Here is a 26839-nt window from a genome sequence, read left to right as displayed (position 1 = left end):
TAGAAGCCAGTTTTCTAACAGAGCAAAAAGGAGGATGCTCTGAAAAAAAGCAAGACCTTTTAACATTGCTTAATAGTTAATGGTCAATTTTTTTTCTTACTTTTCTGACAAAAAGCCACACCAGAAAGATCATTTTATATTTTTTATTGTATGCCAAAGTTCATTAAAGATGGGGCATTGCTTGTATACAAGTTACTCAAAATTTGTGTCTAGGCAGAGATTCATGAGATTCATTAGCAATCTGACTTATTTCAAAGCATAGGCTTGTTCAACTAGGCCACAAAAACAATACTGTGTACAAGCAATAACTGAAACAGAGCTGCAGGTTCAGGAGTTTCCAAATATTACACATCTTGACATCTCATCAGGAAATAAAAATAAAATTGAATAAAAGCAGCTTCATATAGCTTTTTCAAGTTTTAATTTTATTCAGAAACTGTCACTTAGTTCAGTTTGCCTCATTCTTTGAAGTTTCATCAAAGTTTTCAACAAGATCTAGAAAAAGAAAAATGTGAAAATTCAAGTCTGACCCACTTTGTCTTTGCAAATTCCCCCCCCAAAAAAGTTCCAGTTCACATCGAGTGGTTACATAGCAAAAAAAATAATAAAATCAGCATATAAAATACAGACCAAACATCTAAGAGCTTCATGGTTCATTCTTCTTGTTCAAACCAGTAAGTTTGAAATGGTTCATTATAAAGCACAATTCTAGGAGCATTTAACTTTACCATACCCACAACAGGGCAAAGTGATACTGAAAAGGCAGTTTCTTAGCACTCTTCTTACTGAATATTAAATAATTATCTTAGCCATAGCTATTATTCCTAAACAGGACAAAAATGCTAGCTCAAACCAGTGGTCCATCTAAGTCTCATATGGTGTCTGAAAACAATGCCCACAGATATTGTATAATAGAATCTCAGAATGTCCTGGGTTGGAAGGGACCTTAAAGCTCATCTCATTCCAACCCCCTGCTGTGGGCAGGGATCCCTTCCACTAGACCAGGTTGCTCCAAGCCCAGTCCAACCTGACCTTGAACACTTGCAGGGATGGGGCAGCCACAGCTTCTCTAGGCAACCTGTGCCAGTGCCTCACTACCCTAATTTCTTCCTAATCAAAGAATTACAGAATCATTTAGGTTGGAAAAGACTTCCAAGGTCATCGGGTCCAACCTTTGACCGAACACCACCTTGTCAACTAGACCATAGCACTAAGTGCCATGTCCAGTCATTTCCTGAACACCTCCAGGGACGGGGACTCCACCACTTCCCTGTGCAGCCTGTTCCAATGCTTAACCACTCTTTCAGTGAAGAAATTCTTCCTGATGTTCACCGTGAACCTCCCCTGGCACAGCTTGAGGCCGTTTCCTCTTGTCCTGTCACTAGTTGCCTGGGAGAAGAGGCCGACCCTCACCTCCTTTCAGGTAGCTGTAGAGAGTGACAAGGTCTCCCCTGAGCCTCCTTTTCTCCAGGTTGAGTCACCTCATCTCCTTCAGCTGCTCCTCATAGGACTTACTCTTCCAGACCTTTCCCAGCTCTGTTGCCCTTCTCTGGACACGCTCCGGCACCTCAATGTCTTTCTTGAAGTGAGGGGTCCAAAACTGGACACAGTACTCAAGGTGCGGCCTCACCAGCGCCCAGTACAGAGGGACAATAATTAATATCTAATGTATATCTACCCTCTTTCAGTTCAAAGCCATTTCCCCTTATCCTGTCACTCCATGCTCTTGTAAAAAGTCCTTCTCCAGCTCTCTTTCAGCCCCCCTTCAGGTACTGAAAGGAGTGACTAGTCAATACTCTTACCGTCCTTGGCCCAATCTTATACTGCACATATCTCTCAGCAAAATTAACTTTTCTTCCACTGCATGCTTGTTCTTACCTGGAACTTCATCATCATCATCATCACCACCAGTAGCAAGTGGTGCTTTTCCATCCACAGCTGCAAGAGCAAGTAGTTCAAAAGCATCAGTCAAGCTCACCATAAGCATCTTGATTACAAAGCTGCTTTGCTTTGTGTTTTTTGAAAATATTATCAAAGAGTCTGAGCTAAACTGCAATGCTTTATCCAGTTCCCCTGCTGAATAAAATCTACAACTAACTCTTTGTTACTAATAATGTTCAAACAGACCAGCAGAAAAATGAGAAGATTCATGCTAAACCAGTTTACTAGTCACTATCTTGGTTCTAGATATATAGAGTGCCTTGAGTGGTATGGAATGATGGATAGGGTTAAAAATTAGAGGAGACTAAAAATTACAGGATAAAATGCAGCTGCTGTTCTCTGGATGGAATGCAGTGAACATGCCTGTAGTGGGTTGACCCTGGCTGGATGCCAGGTACCCACTAAAGCCACTCTGTCACTCCCCTCTGCAACTGGACAGAGGAGAGAAAAAAAAACCCCAACTAAGGATTCATGAGTTAAGAGTTGGGAGAGGTCACTTACTGATCACCATCATGGGCAAAACAGACTCAAAGTGGGGATATTAATTGAATTTATTACTAACAGGATCAGAGCAAAAGAGTGAGAAGTAAAATAATCTTAAAAACACCTTCCCCCCACCCCTCCTTCCTTCCAAACTCCACCTCCTCCCCCCCAGCGGTGCAGGGGGACGGGGAATGGGGGTTACAGTCAGTTGTTTCTGCCGCTGATCAGGGAGAGGAGTCCTTCCCCTGCTCCCATGGGGTCCCTCCCATGGGAGACAGTCCTTCACAAACCTCTTTGACGAGTCCATCCCACAGGCAACAGTTCTTCATGAAACTGCTGCCACATGGGTCACTTCTCCATGGGGTGCAGTCCTTCATGAATGAGCTGTACCAGCGTGGGTCCCCCACAGGGGCCACAAGTCCTATCTGGGAAAAACCTGCTCCAGTGTGGGCTCCTCTCTCCACAAGCTGCAGGTCCCCGGCAGGACCCTGCTCCATCATGGGCCTCCCACGGCATCACAGCCTCCTTCAGATATCCATTTGCTCCAGTATGGCCTCCTCCATGGGCTGCACGTGGGTCTCTGCACCCTGATGGTCCTCCATGGGCTGCAGGGGGACAGCTGCTCCACCATGGTCTTCACCACAGGCTGCAGGGGCCACAGCTCCGGCACCTGGAGCACCTCCTCCCCCTCCTTCTACACTGACCTTGGTGTCTACATTGTTGTTCCCATGTTCTCACTCCGCTCCTCCCTGGCTGGAATTTTCACCTGCGCAACAACCTTCTGTTCTTAAATATGTTATCACAGAGGCGTTACTATCATTCCCAATTGGTTTGGCCTTGGCCAGCGGCAGGAAGCCCGTCCTGGAGCTGGCTGGCATTGGCTCCACCAGACAGGGGAAGCTTCTAGCAGCTTCTAACAGAAGCCACCCCTGTAGTCCCCCCCCACTACCAAAACCTAGCCACAGAAACACACTAAAATGCCCCACAAAGGTTCCCTAAACAATAATAAGCACCTGCTATGGGAGATGCAACAGAAGAGTGGAGTCGAGACGCCACGGCTTCCCTCCATAGACATCCCTGCAGGGAGGGGAACATGGTGATACTTTGTAGTTCAACGACTGTACAGTGTCTGTCCACCAAGGGAGATAGATGACAAGGATGACTACCCAATTAAGTACTTATGACTAGAGTCACTCAAGCTCCACCTAAACCTGAAGAGATAGTATAAAAGTAAGTTGGGAATAGGGGGAAATTGGAGGAAGACTCCACTGAAACTGTTGGGATCAGTCAACAGGCTGAACGTCTTCCCCCCCAGAGGGACATCTACTGGGTAAGAAACTCATTCTATGCGCACTAAATGCTGTTATTAGCACTAGAGCTTGTGCTTGTTTGTACTATTAGTACATTGCTTTAAATATGTTTTTGCAGTCAGACACTATCACCGATGACCTATAGACCTTATTAACTTGTCACAATTTGTATTAATAAAGAGTGTTATTCCATAAACTGTTAGAGTAAGTCCTTTATAAGGTGCTAGCAATTACCGGCAGTGGTTAGCTGTAGTAGGCAGCTTTGACCTTGAGCTACAGCTGTGGCCTGGCAAAGGAACAAGTAAAACATCATTAGGAAGAAAGTGTGAGAAAGAGAAGAAAAACAGCTGCAAATAGAAGTATCGAAGATGTAGCAAAGAAAAGGTCATCCAATCATGAACTGTTTGTCTTTGAGTGAACCAATTATGTATGGACACACACTCTTAAGAAAGATATAAAAAGGCTGGAAAAAACAATAAAGGAAGCTTTTTGGGCTTTTGGCTTGTGTGCACAATTCCTTGTGTGTCGTGTCCGTCTCAACAGTGACAGTTAGCCCCCCTGAAAAGGGCAGTCAAACCACGCTCTGATCGGGTGAATTTGTTTGCTGAAGAGTCCCCCTTATGGGACGCTGACAGACTGGTCGGACATAAGGGTTTTGGCTTCCCTGGGGCACTGACAGACAAATAAAACACTAGGGGTCAAGAAAATCTCCCCTAAGGCAGACTCCCCCCTTTCTCATGACATTAAAATTGGTGCAGTAAAGCAGGGTCGTCATGGATAATCTGCCGCAAAAATACAAATAAGCCCCTTCGCAGGCTGGGAAGGAGTGGGTTCAAAAGTTTCGGAAAGTTAAAGTTGTGGAATGCATTGAACAATGTCGGGCTGAGCAGAAATGTAAGGAAGGAAAGGGTAAAGGTGCAATTTGTGCAGTTTTAAGAGCCTGTGTGCCTTGTGCACAACAAGAAGCTAAAAATTCACCTGCTTCTGAACAGATTTCTGATGTTGAGTACACTGTTTTGAAATCTGAATATGAGGTGTTGAAGTCATCGTTAGCCTTTGAGAGGGAAACAGGAGAAAATTGGAAGCTCGAGTTGGTAAAATTGTTGCTGAAAATGAGCTGCTTAAAACTGAGGTTGACCACCTTAAAAGTCTGCTTGCTGCTGTGGACCACGAAAAGAAACTGCTGCTAGAAAAACAGCCTCCCACTTCAGTCAGGGAGCTTCATAAATCAGTGTCTTATCCTGACATCAAGACTTGGAAAGGGGATATTTGATGCCTTAAAACTTTTTGGATGTTTTTAGCTTTTTGTAGATTTTAGAAGTAGTTGTGTAGTAAATGTAGATTTTAATGTAGCTGTATAATCCCTTACCCTTTAGCATAGTAGTTTACAAATACCCAACCCTATTACCCCATTTCATATCAAACCCCTCTAAATTCCTTTAGCATATTTAGTCTTGTTTTCAAGGTAGAATTGTAGAAAAACACCTCTGTTTAAGAACATTGCACCCTAGGCCTGGACAACAAGATACCACAACAGACAAAAGCAACCTTCAAGCCCAGAACTTTGGAGGAGCTCCGAGGACTGTACATACTGTGAAGAAGATGAAGATGAGAAAGAAGGGGTCCCACATGCCCCCAGACCCAGTTCCTGAAGGGGCGTGTTAGGAGGCAGAACTGGGCAGAACCGGGGGGGTGGATAAATCTGGGATTGGACAGATCATATTATTAAATCACAGAACCACTTTTTGGGTGCGTGCGCATCGTGTGTATTCCTGTGGGCCTGAGGGCCTGATTACACGACCCACTCTTTTTATCTTATACACTAAATTGGTCTGGAGTTTTTTTTCTCCGCGATCTCTTTAGGTTACACTATGATTGTGATTATGATGCAACCACAGAGAACCCTAATTCTAAATCTGATGAGAGTAAGAAACTAGGAGACTCTAAAGTTGAAATTATGTTTATACAGGCTCCCGAATCCCCTAACATTAATGATAATGAACAAAAGGAAAATTATTCCTTACCCCCCTAAATTCCTTTGTGCATGAAACTGAATCCACTAAAAAAAACTCGGGGTGGACAGGAGAACCAGACCCAAAAAACAATTCAATCTGATTCAAGTGGTTGATTTGCAAAAGCATTATGGCAATAAGCCAAGCAAAATTAAAATCCAGCAAGAAGAATCCTATCAACACATACATAATAATGACACGTACATTGGGATTCCAGTTGGTTCTTGTCAGCAATTAATAAAATTTCTAATAGATACGGGACCACAATATTTAATATTAACACAGCAAAATGCTGAGAAGCTGGGATTACAACTCAGACAGCAAAGTGTTAAAATCACTGGAGTAAAGGAAGCAAGCAGTATCTGCCAAGCTGCTAAGATTAATTTATGGCCTCTAAGCAAGCAGTGGATGTTGACTACTCACTTTGCAATTAAAGATCACGATGAAAACATTTTGGGCTTTGATGTTCTGAATGGTCGAACCTAGCATCTGCCAGATTGTGATGTGTGGTCTTTTGGTTCAAATGTAGACTCCAGCCCCAAAAGAAATCGGAAGGCTGTAGTGCAGTCACTTCACACTGCACCTTGCATTCCTTGATACAAAAAATTCCTGCTGCAGAACAAAGCAACACTTTTGTAGTTGATACTAATTTGGAAAAACAATCAATATTTACTCTTGATTACCAGCACTTAAATGCCACCACAGCCCCACTAACAGCTGCAGTGACCAATATTGCAAACCTAACAGCTACAATACAAGAAGCCGTGTGCTTGGGTATTGATGGGGTAGAAAAGAGAGATATTATCACTTGCTCACACTCTGCTAATTTTCCTGTCTGGTCGGAGAAAGAGTTGAACAGACAGCTGTGGTTTACAGTTTGTTGCAGGGGACTGCATGCCAATATTGGGCTTTTAACTCCTGATGTTCTAAATTTTGTGGAACTGATAACTCAAATTCAGAAAGTATACCAGTCATGGATGTCAGCCCTGAATCCAAAAGATATGGGTTTATAGAAGAGGCATGTCTTTTGCATCCAAGGTTTTCACTTCTGGAACACAATAAAGCACAATTCATGCCTGCCCGGAAAGGAGTGCAATCACTCATAACTGCACACGTTGTGCTTGCCAAAATCTTAAAAACAGTCTCACTCCCTCTGATCGGAGGAGACCCCCCCCCCCAAAAAATTGTAGGTGAAGTTGCAACAGCTATGTGGCAAGCACTTTGTAAAGTAGAAGTTGAGATTCCGCTTGAATGTCAAACCCCTCTTTTAATTAACTCTGCCGGTTGCATTTTCAACTGAGCATATTTCCTTTCTTTTCTGTTCCACAGGAACACCAAATGAACTACATGTGTGTATCAGGGATGTTGATACTTTTGGTCTGTGTTTGGCCCAGCCACCTGTAAAAGTTTTGTTCTTTCCCTGCCAAGTTCACTGATAAAATGGGAACTTCGTCCTTGGAGAGAGAGCTTCTTGTATAAACTGTATTAATTGGTGTTCTGTGATTGGTTCATCGTCTGCCAAGGACATTCGAAGGAGAAACCGAAGAGGAGAGGATGAAGTAATGACCCCCAACTCAATTAGGAAAGACCCCCGAAGCATACTGCACATGTGGAAGGGAAATTCCAAAGTACTCACGCATGCGCTGAAGTGATGCACTTGCATAACCAAGGGGGTGGGACTGAGAACCTCTGGCAGGGTGGTGCTGGCCACACCTGCCTAGGCAGACGTAATCAGTTGATTGTATAAAAGCAGACAGCCCGTTTTTTGGGTGAGCGTGCTCCACATGAAGGACCAAGTTGTCTTTAGCGAGGACGCCTGCTACATGTGAGCCTGCTAACCCTTCGAAAAACACAGTTGCTGCAGAGGATTTTATGGCATTCAGAGTTGGTAAGATACCCCCATAAATGACACCTGAGTGAGTAGGGTGTCGTATTTCCTCATTGTTTTCTCTTTCTGTTGGGTTCCCGTTTACTTCGGCCACTTCTTTGTAATAAATATTGTTTTTCTGTTGAGCTTTCAATGGTGTTATAGTTTTCAGTTTTCAGTATGTTCCGAACCCTCCCTAATACAATGTGGATGGATGAATTAACCCACACCAACCTTGAATACATACAAGGAATACTGACATTAGTTTTGGATGCAATACTATTTCTGCTGTGCATCATTATCTGGAAACCTAAAGTTTGAGGATGGCAAATCAACAGGTTGTATTTATGTATTTCTAAATATACCTATGTCTAACCTAGATTTGTCTGCAGTAGCACTGCACAACAACATCACCTTTTATAAGCAAGAGTGGACCATCACAGAAAAGAGTGAAAATCAATACATTCCATCTCTAAAAGGAATTAAAGGAGACATCATTTTGATAGGATGCCAAATTCAAAATAACACTAAGTGCATGACAACAGTCTTAAAAAACAACAAACATACCTGCTCTTTTAAGTATGAGTGCTGGCACACCTTTAAAATATCTCATCCAATGATTGTAATGTGCCTTTGGACAGACCCCAGCTCTTGAGTGAGCTTGGGCCTTCAATTCAAACTTGTTGAAGAAACATATTTAACACCTCAGTCTCCAACAACTCAGCATCCTATCAAACTGTCTCCTCACATCTATAATACTGGTCCTTAGATAAAAATACAGGTCAACAACAAATGTTAGTTAACCCCACATGGTCCCTCAAACAACTTAAGCTGTTGATGCAAAATAATGTTTCTACAATCCAACCAGCTTGCTCACCATTCCTGAAAACCTCTTATGCAGGATGGACAGCATGGTTGAATAAACTAACCCTCTCTTCCTCCAGGCGAACCAGGAAGGATGTGACTGGCATCCTGGGAACAGGATTGGGAGTTCTAAATAGCAAGGACTCTGAAGTATTAATGAACAAACTAGTCACAATTACCAGCGACCTAAATAAACTAGAATCATAGAATCATAGAATCAGTTGGGTTGGAAGGGACCTCCAAGATCATCAAGTCCAACCCTTGATCCACTACCGCTGTGGTTGCTAGACCATGGCACTAAGTGCCACATCCAGTCTCATCTTAAAAACCTCCAGGGACGGAGAATCCACCACCTCCCTGGGCAGCCCATTCCAATGCCTGATTACCCTCTCTGTAAAGAATTTCTTCCTAATATCCAACCCAAATCTCCCCCGGCACAGCTTAAGACCATGCCCTCTTGTCTTGCTGATAGTTGCCTGGGAGAAGAGACCAACCCCCACCTGGTTACAACCTCCTTTCAGGTAGTTGTAGAGTGATGAGGTCTCCCCTGAGCCTCCTCTTCTCCGGGCTGAACAACCCCAGCTCCCTCAGCCTCTCCTCATAGGACTTGTGCTCAAGTCCCTTCACCAGCCTTGTTGCTCTTCTTTGGACCTGCACCAGCACCTCAGTATCCTTCCTGAAATGAGGGGCCCAGAATTGGACACAGCACTCCAGGTGTGGCCTCACCAGCGCTGAGTACAGGGGAAGAATCACTTCTCTGGACCTGTTGGCCACACTGTTCCTGATCCAGGCCAGGATGCCATTGGCCTTCTTGGCCACCTGGGCACACTGCTGGCTCATGTTCAGCTTCCTGTCAATCCAAACTCCCAGGTCCCTCTCTGCCTGGCTGCTCTCCAGCCACTCTGTCCCCAGCCTGTAGCGCTGCAGGGGGTTGTTGTGGCCAAAGTGCAGGACCCGGCACTTGGCCTTGTTGAACCTCATCCCGTTGGAATCAGTCCAACTCTCCAGTCTGTCCAGGTCCCTCTGCAGAGCCCTCCTGCCTTCCAGCTGATCGACACTCCCCCCCAACTTAGTGTCATCTGCAAATTTGCTGATGGTGGACTCGATCCCCTCATCTAAATCATCAGTAAAGATATTAAATAGAACTGGGCCCAACACTGATCCCTGGGGGACACCACTAGTGACCGGATGCCAACTGGATGCAGCACCATTCCCCACCACTCTCTGGGCCCAGCCCTCCAGCCAGTTCCTAACCCAGCAGAGTGCTCCTGTCCAAGCCGTGGGCTGCCAGCTTTTTCAGGAGTATGCTGTGTGAGACGGTGTCAAAGGTTTTGCTGAAGTCCAGGTAATGCCCTCTACAATCTTCCCTTTTGGCTTTGGGAACTAATCAATGGTTTTTAACAAACATATTACCTCAGTGGGAGGGAATTAATGAAAAAGACCGTGAATTGATCACAAATGTACTTAACATCATCCAAACCAATGGTTTAGCCCCCCTGAAAAGGGCAGCTGAACCACCCTCCGATCTGGTGAATCTGTTCAGTGAAGGGGTCCCCTTATGGGATGCTGACAGACTGGTCAGACATAAGGGTTTTGGCTTCCCCGGGGCACTGACAGACAAATAAAACACTAAAGGTTGTGAAAATCTCCCCTCTCTAAGGATTGGGCAAATACCCCCTTTCTCGTGACACGTGGTAATCATTTTCAGCTAAAAGCACAGAGACTGATTTTACCCATTTCTCAAAAGCAGCTTGGTTTATTGATTACAAGCAGTTCTTGAGGCTTACATGTTTTACAACATTAGCAAGTTATAAGGAAATCTTGGGATCTTATGATCTTAGGCCTTCAAGAAAAACTAAGGTGTAATTGTGAAGCTGCAGGTAGACACATATAACTAGAAGTACTTAAAGATATTATTCTTCCCTGACAAAGCCAGAGGAATGTGGAACTGGATACACAATTTTATACTTTGGTGGTTGAGGTAACCACATGTCCTGGTCCACATTTCTACTCAGTAATTTCTTAACTATTCCCATTATATTTGCCAGTGCTAGTGAGACTTAACGATGTCCATTGTAGCAGACCAATGAGCATCTGTAAGCAGTATAATGCTAAGAATAGATATCTCAAGTCCCTGGGTGCCTGTGCCACTACTTTTACTACTATTCTTAGGTGTACTACCTAGAGAGTATGAGACATCTTAGACCATGACCTCCATTTTATCCTAATGAATCCTTCTCAGTTTTCAAGAAAAGCATAAGCAAAGAGATGGGTTTATGCTAGACTTCTGAAATTGCTGTGCCCTGATTTCTAGAGAATCAAAATAAATGAATGCATAAACTTTGTTCAGAAAGGGTTTAAGGACAAGGTCACCACTGTCAGTGACCCATGGAGGTCCATGGTGGAGCAAAGATCCACCTGCAGCCTGTGGAGGACCCCATGCCAAAGCAGGTGGATGCCAACGGGAGGCTGTGACCCTGTGGAAAGCCCATGCTGGAGCAGGTTCCTGGCAGGACCTGCAGAGAGAGGACTCCACACTGGAGCAGGTTTGCTGGCAGGACCTGTGACCCTGTGGGGAAATCATGCTGAAGCAGCCTGTTCCTGAAAGACTGCACCCCATGGAAAGGGACCCACTTTGGAGCAGGGGAAGAATGAGGAGAAAGGAGTGGTAGAGACATAGCGTTGAGAACTGACCACAACTCCCATTCCCCGTTCCCCTATGCCACTCAGGGGTAGGAGGTAGAACAGTTGGGAGTGAAGTTAAGCCCAGGAAGAAGGGAGGGGTGGGGAGAAAGGGTTTTAAGATTTGTTCTTATTTATCATTATCCTACTCCAATGTGATTGGTAATACATTCAATTAATTTCCCCAAGTCGAGTCTGTTTTGCCCATGATGATAACTGGTGAGTGATCTCTCCCTGTCCTTATCTCAACCCACAGGTCTTTTATTGTATCTTCTCCCCCTGTCTTGTTGATGAACGGGATCGAGAGCGTGGCTTGGTAGGCACCTGGCAGCCAGCCAAAGTCAACCCACCACAGCAATCTGCAGGCAAGTTTGATGTGCCAGCATTTAGCCAGGCTTCTAGAACAGTTGAAAAATGGGCAAGCTCTGGCTAAACCCTATAAATCCCTGCAACTGCATTTGTTGCCATTAAGATACACCTAGCTTATCTTAAGCATTATAGCCTAAAGGGCTCAAAGAGCAGTTGCTTCCAAAAATGCACCACAAAAGCAGCTTGCATAGCTACTCTGCATCTGTGGTATGATGTCTATCATTAACATTGCCATTGCCAAAAAGGCTTTTGTTTAAAAGTGTTAAGCTTTTCTGCTCACATAAAATGACAAGGTTTCAAGTAGATCCACATCCTTCTAGAAAATATACTGGTGCATTTTTTGTGCATTAATAGATATATTTTGAAGGCTCAAGTCCCCCTTGGAATTCAACTTACAGCCTGTTGACATATTTTATCAAATATACTAAATTTCCTAATGAGACTAGAGAGCTACAGAAGTGGGACATAACTGAAAAAAAAAAGGTAAAAGCCATTCCATGTTTTGAAACAAATCAGTGCTTAATTTAAAAGGTACAAATAATTAAAATGCTAAATATGAGGAGCAAATATAATGAGTAGAGGGTCTATTCTACAAATGTGAGCAGGTTGACACACTAAAGCAGAATGATAATCTATCTAGTCTACAGTTCCTGACAGAGGTCAGCCTAGACACCAGTGTAGATGTGCATGAGGTCATATCTAAGGAAGTCTGAATCTTGTATGCTGGTGGAAGAAGAGGACTCAGTGAATCCTGGGACCTGTAGGCTACTCCAGCTTCTACCAACAGTAAAAACATACACAAAATCTTCAAGACCATCACTCTTGAGTAGAATTACTGAAGCATGAAATGCTGCAGATGTGCATGGGGATTGTTTATCCAAATGCCATCGTCAACATACACTACTGACAAACCCTGGCTGCATGAGCTAGCTATGATGGTTTCACACTATTCTGAAACTTCCCTAAACCAGAAAGAACTGCACCATCTCCTGATGCCTAACATTAAGTGGTGTAAGGCAGCCACAGAAGGGGAATAAATGAATTTTCACAGGGATCAAGTGACCAAGCAGGGCAAGAGTGTCCTGGACAATAAGCTGTCTGGATTTATAAACAGAGCTTTAAACTAGATTTACTGGGGGAAGGACATAGTGTTCTAAGCACTTGAAAAGAGCCAGGGTTGCCAAGGCATTAGGAAGCAACAGGAAACACCTGTGAATCACCTCAAGGGAATTAGGGTGAACTCCTCTAAAAAGGGGATGTGGCTGATAGCCCAGCTAAAGTGCCTCTATACCAATGTATGCAGTATGAGAAACAAACAGGACGAGCTGGAAGCAGCTGCCCAGATGGAAAACCACAACCTGACTGCTATCACAGAAACTTGGTGGCATGAATCGCATGATTGGAGCGTTGCAATTGATGGCTAAACCATTCAGAAAGTACAGACAAGGAAGGAGAGGTGGGGGAGTTGCCATCTATGCCAAAACCAGGATTGATTGCATGAAGCTATCTTTGAAGAACAGCAATATGCAGGTTAAGAGCTTGAGTGAAAATTAGAGACCAAGCCAAGAAAGGAAACTTTGTGGTTCAACTGCAGGAAGCATTATGCTCACATGCCCTGATCCTGATAGGGGACTTCAACCACACAGATATCTGTTGGAAAAATGGCACAGTGAATTGCAAGCAGTCCAGCAAACTAGTGGAGTGCTGTAGTGAGTTGACCTTGGCCAGATACCAGGTACCCACCAAGCTGCTCTATCACTCCCCTCTTCAGCAGGACCAGAGAGGGGAGAAAATAAGAACAAAACTCATGGGTCAAGATAAAGGCAGGTTAATAAAGCAAAAGCAAAGGCCACACACGGATACAAAGGAAGACAAAAGATTTATTCTCTACTTCCCATCAACATGTGATGTCTGACCACTTCATGGGACAAGGGCTTCAGTATGTGTAGCAGTTGCTTCAGAAGACAAACACCTTTATAATGAATGCCCTCCTCCCCTTCCTCCTCCTTTCTTTTAACTTTTATTGCTGAGGAGATGTTAATATCCCTTTGGTCAGCTGGGGTCAGCTGTCCTGGCTATGTCCCTTCCAAAGATATTTGCCCACCACCAACCTACTGTCCTTGGGGGGGTGAAGGGGGATATTGTTGGAGAGACAGCCTTGATGCAAAAGCACTAGTATGTTATCAACACCTTTCTAGCTACCGATACACAGCACAGGGCTGCTATGGGGAAAGTTAACTCAACGTCAGCCAGACCAAATAAAGTGGCTTTGAGGACAACTTCCTAGTACAGGTGATGGAGAGCCCAACCAGAGGAGAGGCACTGCTGGACCTGTTGCTCACTAATGCACAAGAACTTATGGCCTTAAGCTGAGGCAGGAGAGATTCAGATTAGATATTAGAAAAAAAATTTTCACTATTAGGGTGGTCAGGCATTGGAATAGGTTGCCCAGGGAGGTGGTTGAGTCACCATCCCTGGGGGTGTTTGAGGCATCTGGATCTGGCACTGGGTGATATGGTTTAGTGATTACCAGTGGTAGTGCTGGGTTGACGGTTGGACTTGATCTTAAAGGTCTCTTCCAACACTGATGATTCTATGATTCTAAAGTCTTTCTAACTTATTGGAGAGGTCAAGATTGGAGGCAGCCTGGGCTACAGCCATCATGCCTGGGTAGAATTCTCAATTTTGAGGGGTACTGGATGGGTAAAGCAGTAGTCAGGACCCTAAACCTCAGAGGCAAACTTTCAGCTGTTTAGAGCGCTATTGCGTGGGATCCCTTGGAAAACTGCCTTCAGAGATAAAAGAGCTAGGAGATATTTATGTTGTGCTTACGTTAGCCTTAATTCAAACCACAGGAGTTGCATGACTTAAGTTTCTCCACTCTTTCCCAAGAGCAATGACTTGCGCCATGACAAACATGCTTGTCAAGTCAGACACAGCCCACCCTTTCCCAGACACAAGTACAACTTTGTCATAACTATAGCAAAGCTATTATTTGGAAAAGTATTATTCCACATCTAAAAATGTGATGAAGTGAAAAAATATCAAACACTTGTAGCAGAACAGTGGCAGGCACATTGATATGAGGCGTCTGTTACAAGCATTTGTCCCTGGAACAGGTGGCATCCAAAACAACAGGGAGGAATTAACATGAATCACAGAAACACAGAATAGTTTGAGTTGGAAGAGACCTTAAAGACCATCTCGTTCCACCCCCCTGCCATGGGCAGTGACACCTTCCACTAGACCAGGTTGCTCCAAGCCCTGTCCAACCTGGCCTTGGACACTTCCAGGGATGGGGCAGCCACAGCTTCTCTGGGCAACCCATGCCAGTGCCTCACCACTCTCTGAGTAAAGAATTTCTTCCTAATATCAAATCCAAACTTGCCCTCTGTCAGTTTAAAACTGTTACCCCTTGTCCTATTATACGCTCCCTGATAAATAGCTCCTCCCTTGTTATAAGAAGAGAGATCTTAAAAGGTTCATTTTAAATCCTTCAAGTTTTCTTTCTTTCAAGCCCCACTTCTACCATTAGGAAGCCACACAGCTGACACTAGGAGGGAGGGACCTGAGCTTCATTGGGAAAGCAGTTCACCTCCTGAAGGCTACTTCTAGCAGAATTTTTTTCAGTGGGAAGTTGACAGACAAGAAGCATCATCAGCTTCAGGAATTGAAATAGAGTCTATCTTTGCTGGCAGCAAAGCACAGAAAGAAAAAATGTAACAATCAACTTTATAACTACCACAAGAAGTAGAAAAGAAGTAGGAAGACCCTACATGCAGGACATGAAGAATGGTCCCAGTGTCAACAAGCATGTCTTTCACTCCCAATTCTTACCCTGTAGCAGCAGCACCTTTTCCAAACACCACATACACTTGAGTCCCTCCTCTACTTTTCTTACATAGTTTTAGGGAGAACAAGTGTTCAGGTTCTTTTACCAATTTAAGGATAGAATATGAAGTTGGTGTATCTAGCTTAATGGTCATTATAAGCTAGATACACACACAGATATTATAATATATTTCCTTACAAATACTGTATAATTTCCTCTTAGCTATCAAAAAGCCCATGCAAGAAGAAATACCTTCACCACACCTGTGAGGGATCAAAGCGGTAGCAAGATCTGTCCTCAAGTCCCTCTCCCTATTGTTTATGTTTCCATTGAAAGTGTCAAAACAGACATACCTTTTTTTAAAACCTAACTCCCAGAGTAACTCTATCTAGCTTTAACGAACTAGGTATGCCAAAATATGGTAGCCACACCATGAAATCAAGTCTGGCTACAACTTTCTAGTCCTAGACCAGCTGCAAGATATGCTAAGAGACAGGTGCCTCTGCTTTATTCTGTTATATTCACTGTTGGATTTGAGCTATAAATAAGATTTAAGAGTCTCATTTCTTTAGAAGCATTTTATAATATGTTTGCAGACAGTAAGAGTGCACTGAATTTCACTGCAGCTATATACAAATAAGCCACATGTCAGCTGCCAGCAGGAAATGCATTTAAGTTTTAACTTACGTTGCTTGGGTAGAGCTGCCAATCTCCTCAGGCTAGTCAAACTGTCAGCTCCAAGCTGATTTAAGATGCTAGGAAGCATTTCTGTCAGCTGCTTTGTCTCAGCGTGGCCAGTGATAGTGAAAGTGTTAGCAGCCAGGAATGCCTGAACTTTAGGGTTATTGAAGTGAATGACTGCTCCTTGGTTGGTAAACATATTTACCTGCAAGAAAAAAAAGAACACACCAGCCCCCCCCCAGTATTTCAAGCAGTTTAGAATGATTTTTCAATTTAACAGGAAACTAGCTAAAGTTCCTAAAGCTCAATTAAACATCTATAGATAATTTACAGGCAAGTTTAAGATGTTAATTATCAGGAAATTAAGTTTAATACATTTTATATTTCTATATAGAAAAGCATTTTTCCCTTTGAAGCAATTACCTCTTCAATTCCAGATATATTGTTGACACCCAGCTTCTTTAAAGAAAACTGAAGTTTCTTGTCATCTGCTGTAGCTGTTCTGTGGACAACCTTTTTCTTTCTGCGGGCAGTACCCTTTGCAAAAAAAAAAAGTTATGAATTAATATTTAATTAGTTCTTTGCAAACTCTAATCCTCGTGGCCATATAACTACTCTGCAGCCATCTACAAATCAACTTTGTAAACAAATTTCTACTTCTGTGTTACAGCACACACAACCCCACCCCTTCAACTGCACTGCAGCAATCTTTCCCTTGCTATAAATAAAGCAAGCTTTGCACGCTTGTGAGAAGTGAGAGATTTTAGGAAGCAATGCACCAGAGAAGCTTTATTTTCCAAGTCTCGTGGGGATTCTGCAACATCCTACTTAGAAAAGAAAAACTGCAAGTTTATCCTTGTCTGTTACCATAGGCATAAAACTGAAAACTGATCATCCCCTGAAGACTGACATGCTCTACAGTCCTGTATGCCTAAAGAGTTGCTAGCTTAATTTGGTGACAAATCAACCTCTACAGAAAGATCTATTCAGACATCATTCCTAGGACTAACCCCTAACAATATCTTTGATCTTTAAAGTTCCAAGTGACTGAATTCTTAATTCACCTGGTTATACATTCATTGTCAGACAGAGCAGCATACTTCCTGAAAGTGTATGTGCTGCACAGCAGGAGGCGTGTGCAAGCGTAACTGCTACAGCAATACTAATGATGATCAGTCTAGTGACAGGCCATGTCTGCACTCCAGTGATTTATACCATTGTAGTAAATGGAAATAAAAAAAAAAAGTCTCCAACGGTCAGGAAAAACTCTGCTGGAATGCCCCTAACCATCAGCTTCCTAGTGAAAAACACTCAACACATTTTAGTCTATCATCCCAGTAAATACAAACAGTCTCTTTTTTTTTTCTATCCCTTATCCTTTACAGTGTCAAGACAAAACAGAGTTGCATCTGGTTTATGTTAGGGATTATCTAGAGCTGTGAATGTTAACTGTTTAGGTGGAACAAGTTACCTGGAATTAGGATAAACTTTCATGGTTGCTCTACTTCTGACATTTTTGTTCCAAGAAGTTATAAAACAGTTGTGAAAAGCAGAAGTTCTGGCCACAGTTTGCAACTGTCTTTTCAGGTTGCAACTTACATAACATCATCAGAGTTTAAAGAAATGAGCTTCAAGATTGCTTAAAGGTTACTGGAACAACGTAAGACTGAGGCATATTAAAACAGCTTTAAAAATCCAAAATTGGTGCATGACATGAGTAGAAGTTTGGCTATGTTGTTTCTCAGTTGTTGGGAGGAAAGGGTTAAAAGTGGAAGATTTGGCGAGGAGGATGATAGATTCGCTCAAAGTGACCTTGCAGCTGGACTGAAGAATATCAGTGTGGGAAACAATATATTATGCCTACTGCTGTTTATTCTCTGTCTGTTTTGAGAAGTAGAATTTTTGTGTAGAGATAACATAGGTGTTTACAGAGACTTGGAGGCACTCTCACGGACATGCTTGAGCTGTTGGGAGAGAGATCAAAGCACAGAGGAGATCACAGCACAGGCCCTTGATAAATTGGTGCAAACAGCAGGCCTTCTACCTGCTAGGATAGACTAAGCGTAACAGTGCCTGCGTTCCTGCTTCTGTGGTTTGGTGGTCACCCTGGTTACCTGCATATATTTGGTTCTCATATCAGTCAAATAAGAATAACTCTGAACAGCTGATTCTGATACTGAAAAAGTCAGAGTTTGCCTCTAATACCACAGGGGAAACACTTCTGAGCAGTTTTCAGTAATTTCTGAAGCCCATTAATTTTTCCTTAGACAATCCTTCTTAAGTTGTAGTCAAATTTTGACAATAAAGAGTCAGAGACCATAAAGCTATCAAAGTATAATTAACAAATGAAAATGAGAAAACGCAAAACCCAAAACACATCTCCATCTGATGGACTTACACATTTGTGCAAAATTTGAAGAACACTTATTTTCCCGAAATATTTTATGGACATGATCTTAGAGGTATTTTCAAACCTAAATGATTTTATGAAATATATTCTTTAAAAAAAAACTTCTACATAATATTCTAGACCACTCCTTTTTAGAAAGCAAAACAAGCAAAGGTTAAGCTCCCCTACAGACACAGAGTTCTAGATTTCTCCAGGAAAAAGGTTTGGAAGAAACGACATGACATTTAGCTGTATCGATACCCTACACAAAAGCATCAAATTTTACATAATGAAATACTACAATAGCCTTCCACCTAAATATAATATTTATCTTGTTTTTAAGATCTATAGGCTTGCAGTGTTATGAAAATCTTCCAGTGGAGGCAATGTGCAACCTTTTCTCACAAGGAAGAAAAAAACCCAAAACAGTACAGTGATAAAGGTTAAAACCCTCTATAGTCAATTGCACACATGCTGGTAACATGCACATAATCATCAATATAATACAGCAGTTCTCTGCTTAACTAGTAAACCATACAAAGAATATACAAAATCCCAAAGCCAATTAATTACTTGATTAATCCTGATTTAAGGCTGCCTAACTATCCATGTAAAGGCAAAAAGCTTCAACACAGGAATAAAAGATATTGGAAACTGTAACGAGTTCTGTTGAATAGAATCACAGACTGATTTGAGTTGGAAGGGACCTCAAAGATCATTTAGTTTCAAACCCCTGCTGTGAGCAGGGACACCTTCCACTAGACCAGGTTGCTCAAAGGTCCATCCGACCTGGCCTTGAACACTTCCAGGGATAGGGCAGCCACAGATTCTCTGGGCAACCTGTGCCAGTGCTTCACCACCCTCTGAGTAAAAAGTTTCTTATGTCTAACCTAAATCTACCTTCTTTCAGTTTAAAACTGTTGCACCTTGTCCAATCACTCCGTACCTTTGTAAAAAGTCCCTCTCCAGCTCTCTTGGAGCCCCTTTAGGCACTGGAAGGGGCTCTAAGGTCTCCCGAAGCCTTCTCTTCTCCAGGCTGAACAGCCTCAGCTCTCTCAGTCTGTCTCCATAGCAGAGGTGCTCCAGCCTTGTGATCAACTTAGTGGCCTCCTCTGGACTCACTCCAACAGGTTCATTTCCTTCTTATGTTGGGGGCTCCAAGAGCTGGATGCAGTACTCCAGGTGGGGTCTCACAAGAGTGGAGCAGAGGGGCAGAATCACCTCCCTCGACCTACTGGTCACACTTCTTTTGATGCAGCCCAGGACACAGTTGGCTTTCTGGGCTGCAAGTGCACATTGCCGGCTCATGTTGAGCTTTTCGTCCACAAACACCCCCAAGTCTTTCTCCCCAGGGCTAGTCTCTATCCATTCTCCACCCAGCCTGTACTTGTGCTTGGGATTGCCCTGACCCAGGCACAGGACCTTGCACTTGGCCTTGTTGAACTTCATGGGGTTCTCATGGGCCCACTTGTCAATTTTGTCCAGGTCCTTTTGGATGGCATGCCTTCCCTCCAGCATGTTGACTGCATCACACAGCTTGGTGTCGGCAAACTTGCTAAGGGTGCACTCAATCCCACTGTCCATGTTGCCAATAAAGATGTTAAACAGTGCTGGTCCCAATACCAGACCCCTGAGGATGCCACTCATCACTGCTGTCCCCTTGGATGTTGAGCTGTTGACCACAACTCTGAGTATGACCATCCAGCTGATTCCTTATCTACTGAGTGGTCCATCTGTCAAATCCATGCCTCTCCAGTTTAGAGACAAGGATGTCATGCGGGACAGTGTCAAATGCTTTGCACAAGTCCAGGTAGATGATATCAGTCACTCTTCCCTCATCCACCAACACTGTAACCCCATTGTAGAAGGACATCGAATTTGTCAGGCATGATTTGCCTTTAGTGAAGCCATGTTGGCTGTCACCAATCACCTCCTTATTTTCCATGTGCCTTAGCATAGTTACCAGGAGGATCTGTTCCATGATATTGCTGGGCACCAAGGTGAGACTGGTGGGCCTGAAATTCTTTACGTCTTCCTTATTTCCCTTTGCAAAAACATGGGTTATGTTTCCCCTTTTCCAGTCAGTGGAAACTTCACTGGACTGTCACAACTGCTCAAATATGATGGATAGTGGCTTAGCTACTTTCTCTGCCAGGCCCCTCAGAATCCATGGATGCATCTCATCAAGCCCCAGGGACTTGTGTACCCTCAGGTTCCTTAAATGGTCTTAAACCTGGTCTTCTCCTACAGCTGGTAATTCTTCGTTTTCCCAATCCTTGCATTCACCTTCTACAACTCGTGTGGTGTGGCTGGAGCACTTGCTGGTGAAGACTGAGGCAAAAAAGTCATTGAGTACCTCAACCTTCTCCATGTCCTGGGCAAACAGGTCTTCCGTTTCCTTCCAGAAAGGGCACACATTTTCCCTAGTCTTCCTTTTATCACTGATGTACCTATAGAAGATTTTCTTGTTACCCTTGACATCCCTGGCCAGATTTAATTCTATCAGGGCTTTAGCTTTACCAACCTGATCTGTGGCTGCTTAGACAATCTCTATGTATTCCTCCCAGGCTACCTGTCCTTGTTTCCACCCTCTGTAGGCTTCCTTTTTGTGTTTGGGCTTGTCCAGGACCTCCTTGTTCATCCATGCAGGCCTCCCAGCATTTTTGCCTGACTTCCTCTTTGTTGGAATGCATTGCTCCTGAGTTTGGAGGATATCAACCAACTTTCTTGGGCCTCTCTTCCTTCCAGGGCTTCATGCCATGCTACTCTACCAAGCAGATCCCTGAAGAGGTGAAAGTCTGCTCTCCTGAAGTCCAGGGTAGTGAGCTTGCTGCGTGCACTCCTCGCTGCCCTAAGGATCTCAAACTCCACCATTTCATGGTTACTGCAGCCCAGGCAGCCCTTGAACTTCACATTCCCCACCAGCCCCTCCTTGTTGGTGAGAATAAGGTCCAGCACAGCATCCCTTCTCATTGGCTCCTCTATCATTTGGAGAAGGAAGTTGTCATCAATGCATTCCAGGAACCTCCTGGATTGATTGTGCTCTGCTGTCTTGTCCCTCCAACAGATATCAGGGTGGCTGTACTCTCCCATGAGGACCGAGGCTTCTGAATGTGAGGCCGCTTCTATCTGTCTGTACAGGGCCTCATCCACTCAGTCTTCCTGGTCATGTGGCCTGTAGCAGACCCCCACTATAACATCACTTGTCCCTGCCCTCCCTTTAATCCTGACCCATAAACTCTCAGTCAGCTCCTCATCCATCCCCAGGGGGAGCTCCATGCACTCCAACTGGTCGCTGACAGAGTGCAACACCTCGTCTCCCCTGCCTGTCCTTCCTAAAGAGCCTATATCCATCCATTCCAACACTCCAGTCATAGGAGCCTCCCACCATGTCTCTGTGATGCCAATAAGGTTATAGCCCTGCATGTCCTGTTTATTCCTCATGCTGCGTGTGCTTGCATAGAGGCATTTAAGTTGGGCCCCCAATGAAGCTGACTTACTGACTGGAGTGGCTGGAATTCCTTGGTGCTGCTCTTCCCTTGGTGCTCTCCTGTTGACCTGTGATCCCTCTCCAGGCTCTGGGCATCTCTCGTTGGCCCTGGCATCTAACTAGTAGGAGTGGGATGGACTGAGTTTCCCCTCTTGGCAACTTTAGTTTCAAGCCTTCTTCACCAGCTTGGCAAGCCTATGACTGAAGACGCTCTTCCCCTTCTCTGACAGATGGACCTATCAGCCCCCAGCAGACCAGGTTTCTCAAGACAAGTCCCATGGTCTAAGTAGTCAAACCCCTGGCTGTGGCACCAGTCCCGTAACCATTTGCTGATTCACCAGATTCGACTGACCCTTTCAAATTCCTTCATTTTGACCAGGATTGATGAGAAAACTACCTGCACTCCAGAGTCCCTTACCACTGCTCCCATTATCTTATTTTAGAACAGCTTGTATCCTAAAATATTGTGTGCATGTTTCCTCAGGTGTAAAAAAAAAATAATTTACTAACAAATTCTTGTATTAAAACTGAAATTGTAATTAACATGTTTACTAGCATACAACTATACTCAACATACTTTTTTATTTTCAGTAATAAGTAATCACAAAGCTACATACATTCAGATGTTATAATAAATTAAAAAGGTCTTCTGAGCATGTTATTCTACAATGATAAGAGTATGACAAGTACAGAAACTCCAGTTTTGTTCTAAAAAGCAAGAAAACAGCCATGGGCATCTTAAAGATTTGTGATAAGAATTTGGAACATAGCACTCTATTATGAAAACTATACCCAAGATCATGTGCTGTAAGATCTACTTACTTCAAATCCTAATCATAGAATCATAGAATATCCTGAGTTGGAAGGGACCCACAAAGATCATCGAGTCCAACTCCTGGCCCTGCACAGGATAACCCCAAGAATCACACCATGTGCCAAGAGCATTGTCCAAATGTTTCTTGAACTCTGGCAGGCTTGGTGCTGTGACCACTGCCCTGGGGAGCCTGTTCCAGTGCCCAACCACCCTCTGGGGGAAGAACCTTTTCTTAATATCTAACCTAAACCTCTCCTGACACAACTTCAGGCCATTCCCTTGGGTCCTGTCACTGGTCACCACAGAGAAGAGATCTGTGTCTGCACCTCCTCTTCCCCTCGTGAGGAAGTTCTGAGGTCTCCCCTTCTCTAGGCTGAACAAATCAAGTGACCTCAGCCACTCCTCATATGGCTTCCCCTCTAGACCCTTCACCATCTTCATTGCCTTTGTTTGGACACACTCTAATAGCTTAATATCTTTCTTATATTGCGGTGACCAAAACTGCACACAATATTCAAGGTGAGGCTGCACCAGTGCAGAGCAGAGCAGAACAATCACCGCTTTTGACCAGCTGGCGATGTTTTCCCTGATGCACCCCAGGACACGGTTGGCCCTCCTGGCTGCCAGGGCACTGCTGACTCATATTCAACTTGCCACTGACCAGGACCCCCCAGGTCCCTTTCTGCGGTGCTGCTCTACAACATCTCGTTCCCTGGTTTTTACATACATCTAGGGTTGTCCTGTCCCAAGGGCCTTTTAATATAGTCTATACAAGAATATAGGCTACAAGTCAGCTATAATATAACAAATCCAAACGGAAAAGGCTGCAGGTTCAACTCCTCCTACATTCTGCTTCTACTGAACTGACTAGAGACCCTTACAGCAGTGCAGCTTCCCCCAAAGACAGTCCAGCCAAGCCAAGAGTCCTTAGGGTTGCTCCCCACCCGAGTTTTCAGGATCCCATATCCATGGCCCCACATATGGACAGTGACTCACATTCCCGAGGGAAGGGATGGGAGACAATTCCTACCTTGCCACCAATGCGCACTTGGGCCTGGAGCTTGGCAAGCTTTTCTTGGTTCATGATCGTTTCTTTCATCTGTGGAAACAAGAGCACCCATGGAAAACAGGTCAGGAAGCACCCGGCGGCACAGGCCACAACAACCCAGGCCCGACACTAAGGTAGGTGGGCACAAGTGGCTCTGCACCTACCCCTCTCCCCACACACACCGCAGGCGGGAGGACGTCCAAGTCCTGCTGGGGCGGGGGGGGAGGGGGCTGTCTGCTCACGCACAGTGCCACCGAAGCTCAGCTCAGCTACCCTCAAGCCCTGCCCGTAACTGCCTTGCCTTGTTTTCCCTTCCCCCAACCACGGCCGCCCACTGACCCACGGCCCTCGGTCGCGCAAGAAATTCCACCCTAGTCCCTCCCCACCGTCTCCTTTGTACCTTCTTAGGGCGGAAGCAGCGGCGCCAGAGCGTGGGAAAGGTGAGGGTTGTGGGCGCGGGACGAGGACGGAGCACAACACACGGGGTAGAACGAGATGGCGGCCGGAAGGAAGGTGAGGCACACCGCGCTGCCGCTGCTTGGGTCTGGAGAGTGCGCCCTCCGCGGCGGCAAAATCTGGAGTGGTGGAGCCTCCACGGCGGAAGGAGTTAAAGGTATGAAATGGGGAGTGGAGGTTGCCCCACTTGTATAGTGTGATGGACTCTAGTAAGCATGCTGTGCTCCACAAAGTAAATTTATTTGTGTGGTTGAGCTGGTGTGCAAGGTAAAGCCCGCGCCTCTTCTTCGCCTCCCCTCCTCTTTTCCTCCCCCCGCCCCTTCTCCTCCCCCCCCCCTTCGGCCATGTTCGTTTCTCTTTGTGATCTGGTTTGGTGTGTGGCCTGTCTCCATTCCCTCCCTGCTTTCCCCACCTTTTGTTGCTTGCAGCCTCACCTGGCAGTGTTTTTTGCTACGAATGGATCTGTCCTTGTTTTGGCCTTTTTTTTTTCCTAGAAGACATTTAAATGTTGTATTTTCTTTCTTGTTTATGTAACTCAAACCTTATCCCCATATCTATGATTTTTCTTTTAGATCCAGTTCTTCATGAGCTGCTCTAGTGTGGGTCCCCCATGACGTCACAAGTCATATCAGCAAACCTGCTCCAGCATGGGCTCCTCTCTCCACCTGTCCACAGATCCTGCCAGGAGCCTGTTCCAGTGTGGGCTTCCCATGGGGTCACAACCTCCTTCGGGCACATCCATCTGCTTCAGCCTGGGATCCCCCACAGGCTGCAGGTGGATCTCTGCTTCCCTGTGGATCTCCATGGGCTGCAGGGGGACAGCCTGCTTCACCATGGTCTGCACCACAGGCTGCAGGGGAATCTGCTCTGGTGCCTGGAGCACCTCCTCCCCTTCCTTCTGCACTGACCTTGGTGTCTGCATAGTTGTTCCTCTCACATGCTCTCACTCCTCTCTTCTCTGGCTGCAATTGCTTTTGCGCAATAACTTCTTTACCTTCTTAAATATGTTGTCCCAGAGGTGCTACCACCATGGCTGATTGGCTCAGCCTTAGCCAGCAGCAGGTCTGTCTTGGAGCCAGCTGGCACTGGCTTTATCAGACATAGAGGATGCTTCTAGCAGCTTCTCACGGAAGCCCCCCTGCTACCAAAACTTTGCCACGCAAACCCAATACAATTCTTCAGATTCACAGTCTGACATCAATAGAAAAGAAAGATTTCAGAATTATAAGGTAAATTGATGATTACAAACATACAGACATACAAAATGTTTTAATATGCTGAAATACTGAAGTGAAAATGAATCACAAAAAGATTATTTCAAGATAGAAGCTGTAGAAAGTGCAGTCCCAGCTGTCAGCCTAGGATTCACTGGGCTGGAGGTATGATATAATATTCCCTCATGTGAGGTTTTGAAGACAAATTATGCTGAAAACCACATCACTGAGTTGTATCAGAAATCAGTTGAAGCAATTACAAGAACTACAGCTTAAGGGAGTCTGTAAGATTTGGTTACATTTCCTGTAACAAACAGCAGACCTTCAAAAAGCAAACTTTGCATCAGAGAAAAAGCATTTTAGAATGCTACGATACTATTGGCTTCTTTTCTCCCGTCCTTTTTGTGTAATTGCATCATAGGAAACATAAACCTAAAACTGTTTTTACTTGTAGTCGAAGAACTTCTGTTGAGAAATGAAACAGATCCAAAGCCTGTAGTACTGAAACAGTATGAACTCAGTGAGCATCCTTTCAGTTTTGAAAAAGGATGAAACTTAGGATATCAAAATCATCAAAGAATATACATTGCTAAAGCAAAGTTCATTAGCTGCACAGAAGCAGCATAGAAATGGAAAAAGACCATTAAAATGGTCACTCATGAAAATTGTCCCCTAAATTATATGAAAGGCAGAATAATGACAAAAGTTGCTGTTAAAGTGCCAGTGGAAAATCTCTCCTGAAAGACATGTCCAGTGCTGTGTAAGTAATAACAGGGTATGTTGAAAAGAGGTGTTAAGTTAGTATCATATTCAGGAAACAAAATCCCAAATCTTCGTTCGCGAAGCCTAGCCATGATTCAGGAAACAAATCACAGATCATAAACATAAGTGGTTGGGCTAAAGTGAAGTAATATTTGTCCTGATTGCCAGTGATCACAAAGAGCACATATTCAATGTATTTTCAGGCAGTGAAGGAAATCTGCCCAATATTCAGTCTCTAGGGAATATTTGTTCAAAAGAATGCTGTATTCAACAATCAAGAAAGCAGAAGTATATGGTACATCAACAAGGCACCACAGGGAATAATAATATTATAATTCCTAATGTAGATGCTCCAGGACATTAGGAGGGAACTGCTAAGTTTTTTTTAAAAATATGAATATATGTTAATAATCTAATGAAGGAAAATAGCAGCATTATGGGGTCCAGGAGCAAAGGTGTTGTGAGAGATATGAATGGAAAAGAAACCATCTCTGAAAGTCTAGACATAAGATTCACTAAAGAATTCTTAACTTTTGAAGAGATAATAAATATATAAACATTGAATGGGAGCCCAAGAAGAAGAAATTTAAGTACAGTGCTATTTTCATCTCATATATTACAGTGT

The 26839-nt window shown here is 44.1% G+C and overlaps 1 protein-coding gene across 1 annotated transcript; it reads right to left on the bottom strand.

Moving 5' to 3' along the window:
- Positions 1–448: 448 nt before the first annotated feature.
- On the bottom strand, positions 449–23833 carry LOC113981383 (transcription factor BTF3-like). The gene is made up of 5 exons (XM_027708736.1): positions 23765–23833; positions 16465–16578; positions 16048–16246; positions 1879–1938; positions 449–495 (listed from the first exon to the last, which is right to left on the bottom strand). The coding sequence occupies exons 1-5, from the start codon at positions 23831–23833 to the stop codon at positions 449–451; spliced, it is 489 nt and encodes a 162-aa protein (XP_027564537.1).
- Between the last annotated feature and the right edge of the window lie 3006 nt (positions 23834–26839).

This window comes from Neopelma chrysocephalum, unplaced genomic scaffold (genome assembly GCF_003984885.1).
Source record: "Neopelma chrysocephalum unplaced genomic scaffold, ASM398488v2 Primary Assembly neopelma1_96517, whole genome shotgun sequence".
In the NCBI taxonomy this organism is placed as follows: domain Eukaryota; kingdom Metazoa; phylum Chordata; class Aves; order Passeriformes; family Pipridae; genus Neopelma; species Neopelma chrysocephalum.
The sequence above is the reverse complement of the archived record's forward strand: the minus strand, read 5'-3'. Positions and strand labels throughout refer to the sequence as shown.

Coding starts and splice junctions, on each gene's coding strand:
- LOC113981383 (XM_027708736.1), bottom strand. CDS start 23,833: ATGAAAGAAACGATCATGAACCAAGAAAAGCTTGCCAAGCTCCAGGCC. Junction 1,939..16,047: donor GGCAGCTCTACCCAAGCAAC/GTAAGTTAAAAC, acceptor TTGCTCTTGCAG/CTGTGGATGGAAAAGCACCA. Junction 496..1,878: donor TGATGATGATGAAGTTCCAG/GTAAGAACAAGC, acceptor TTCTTTTTCTAG/ATCTTGTTGAAAACTTTGAT.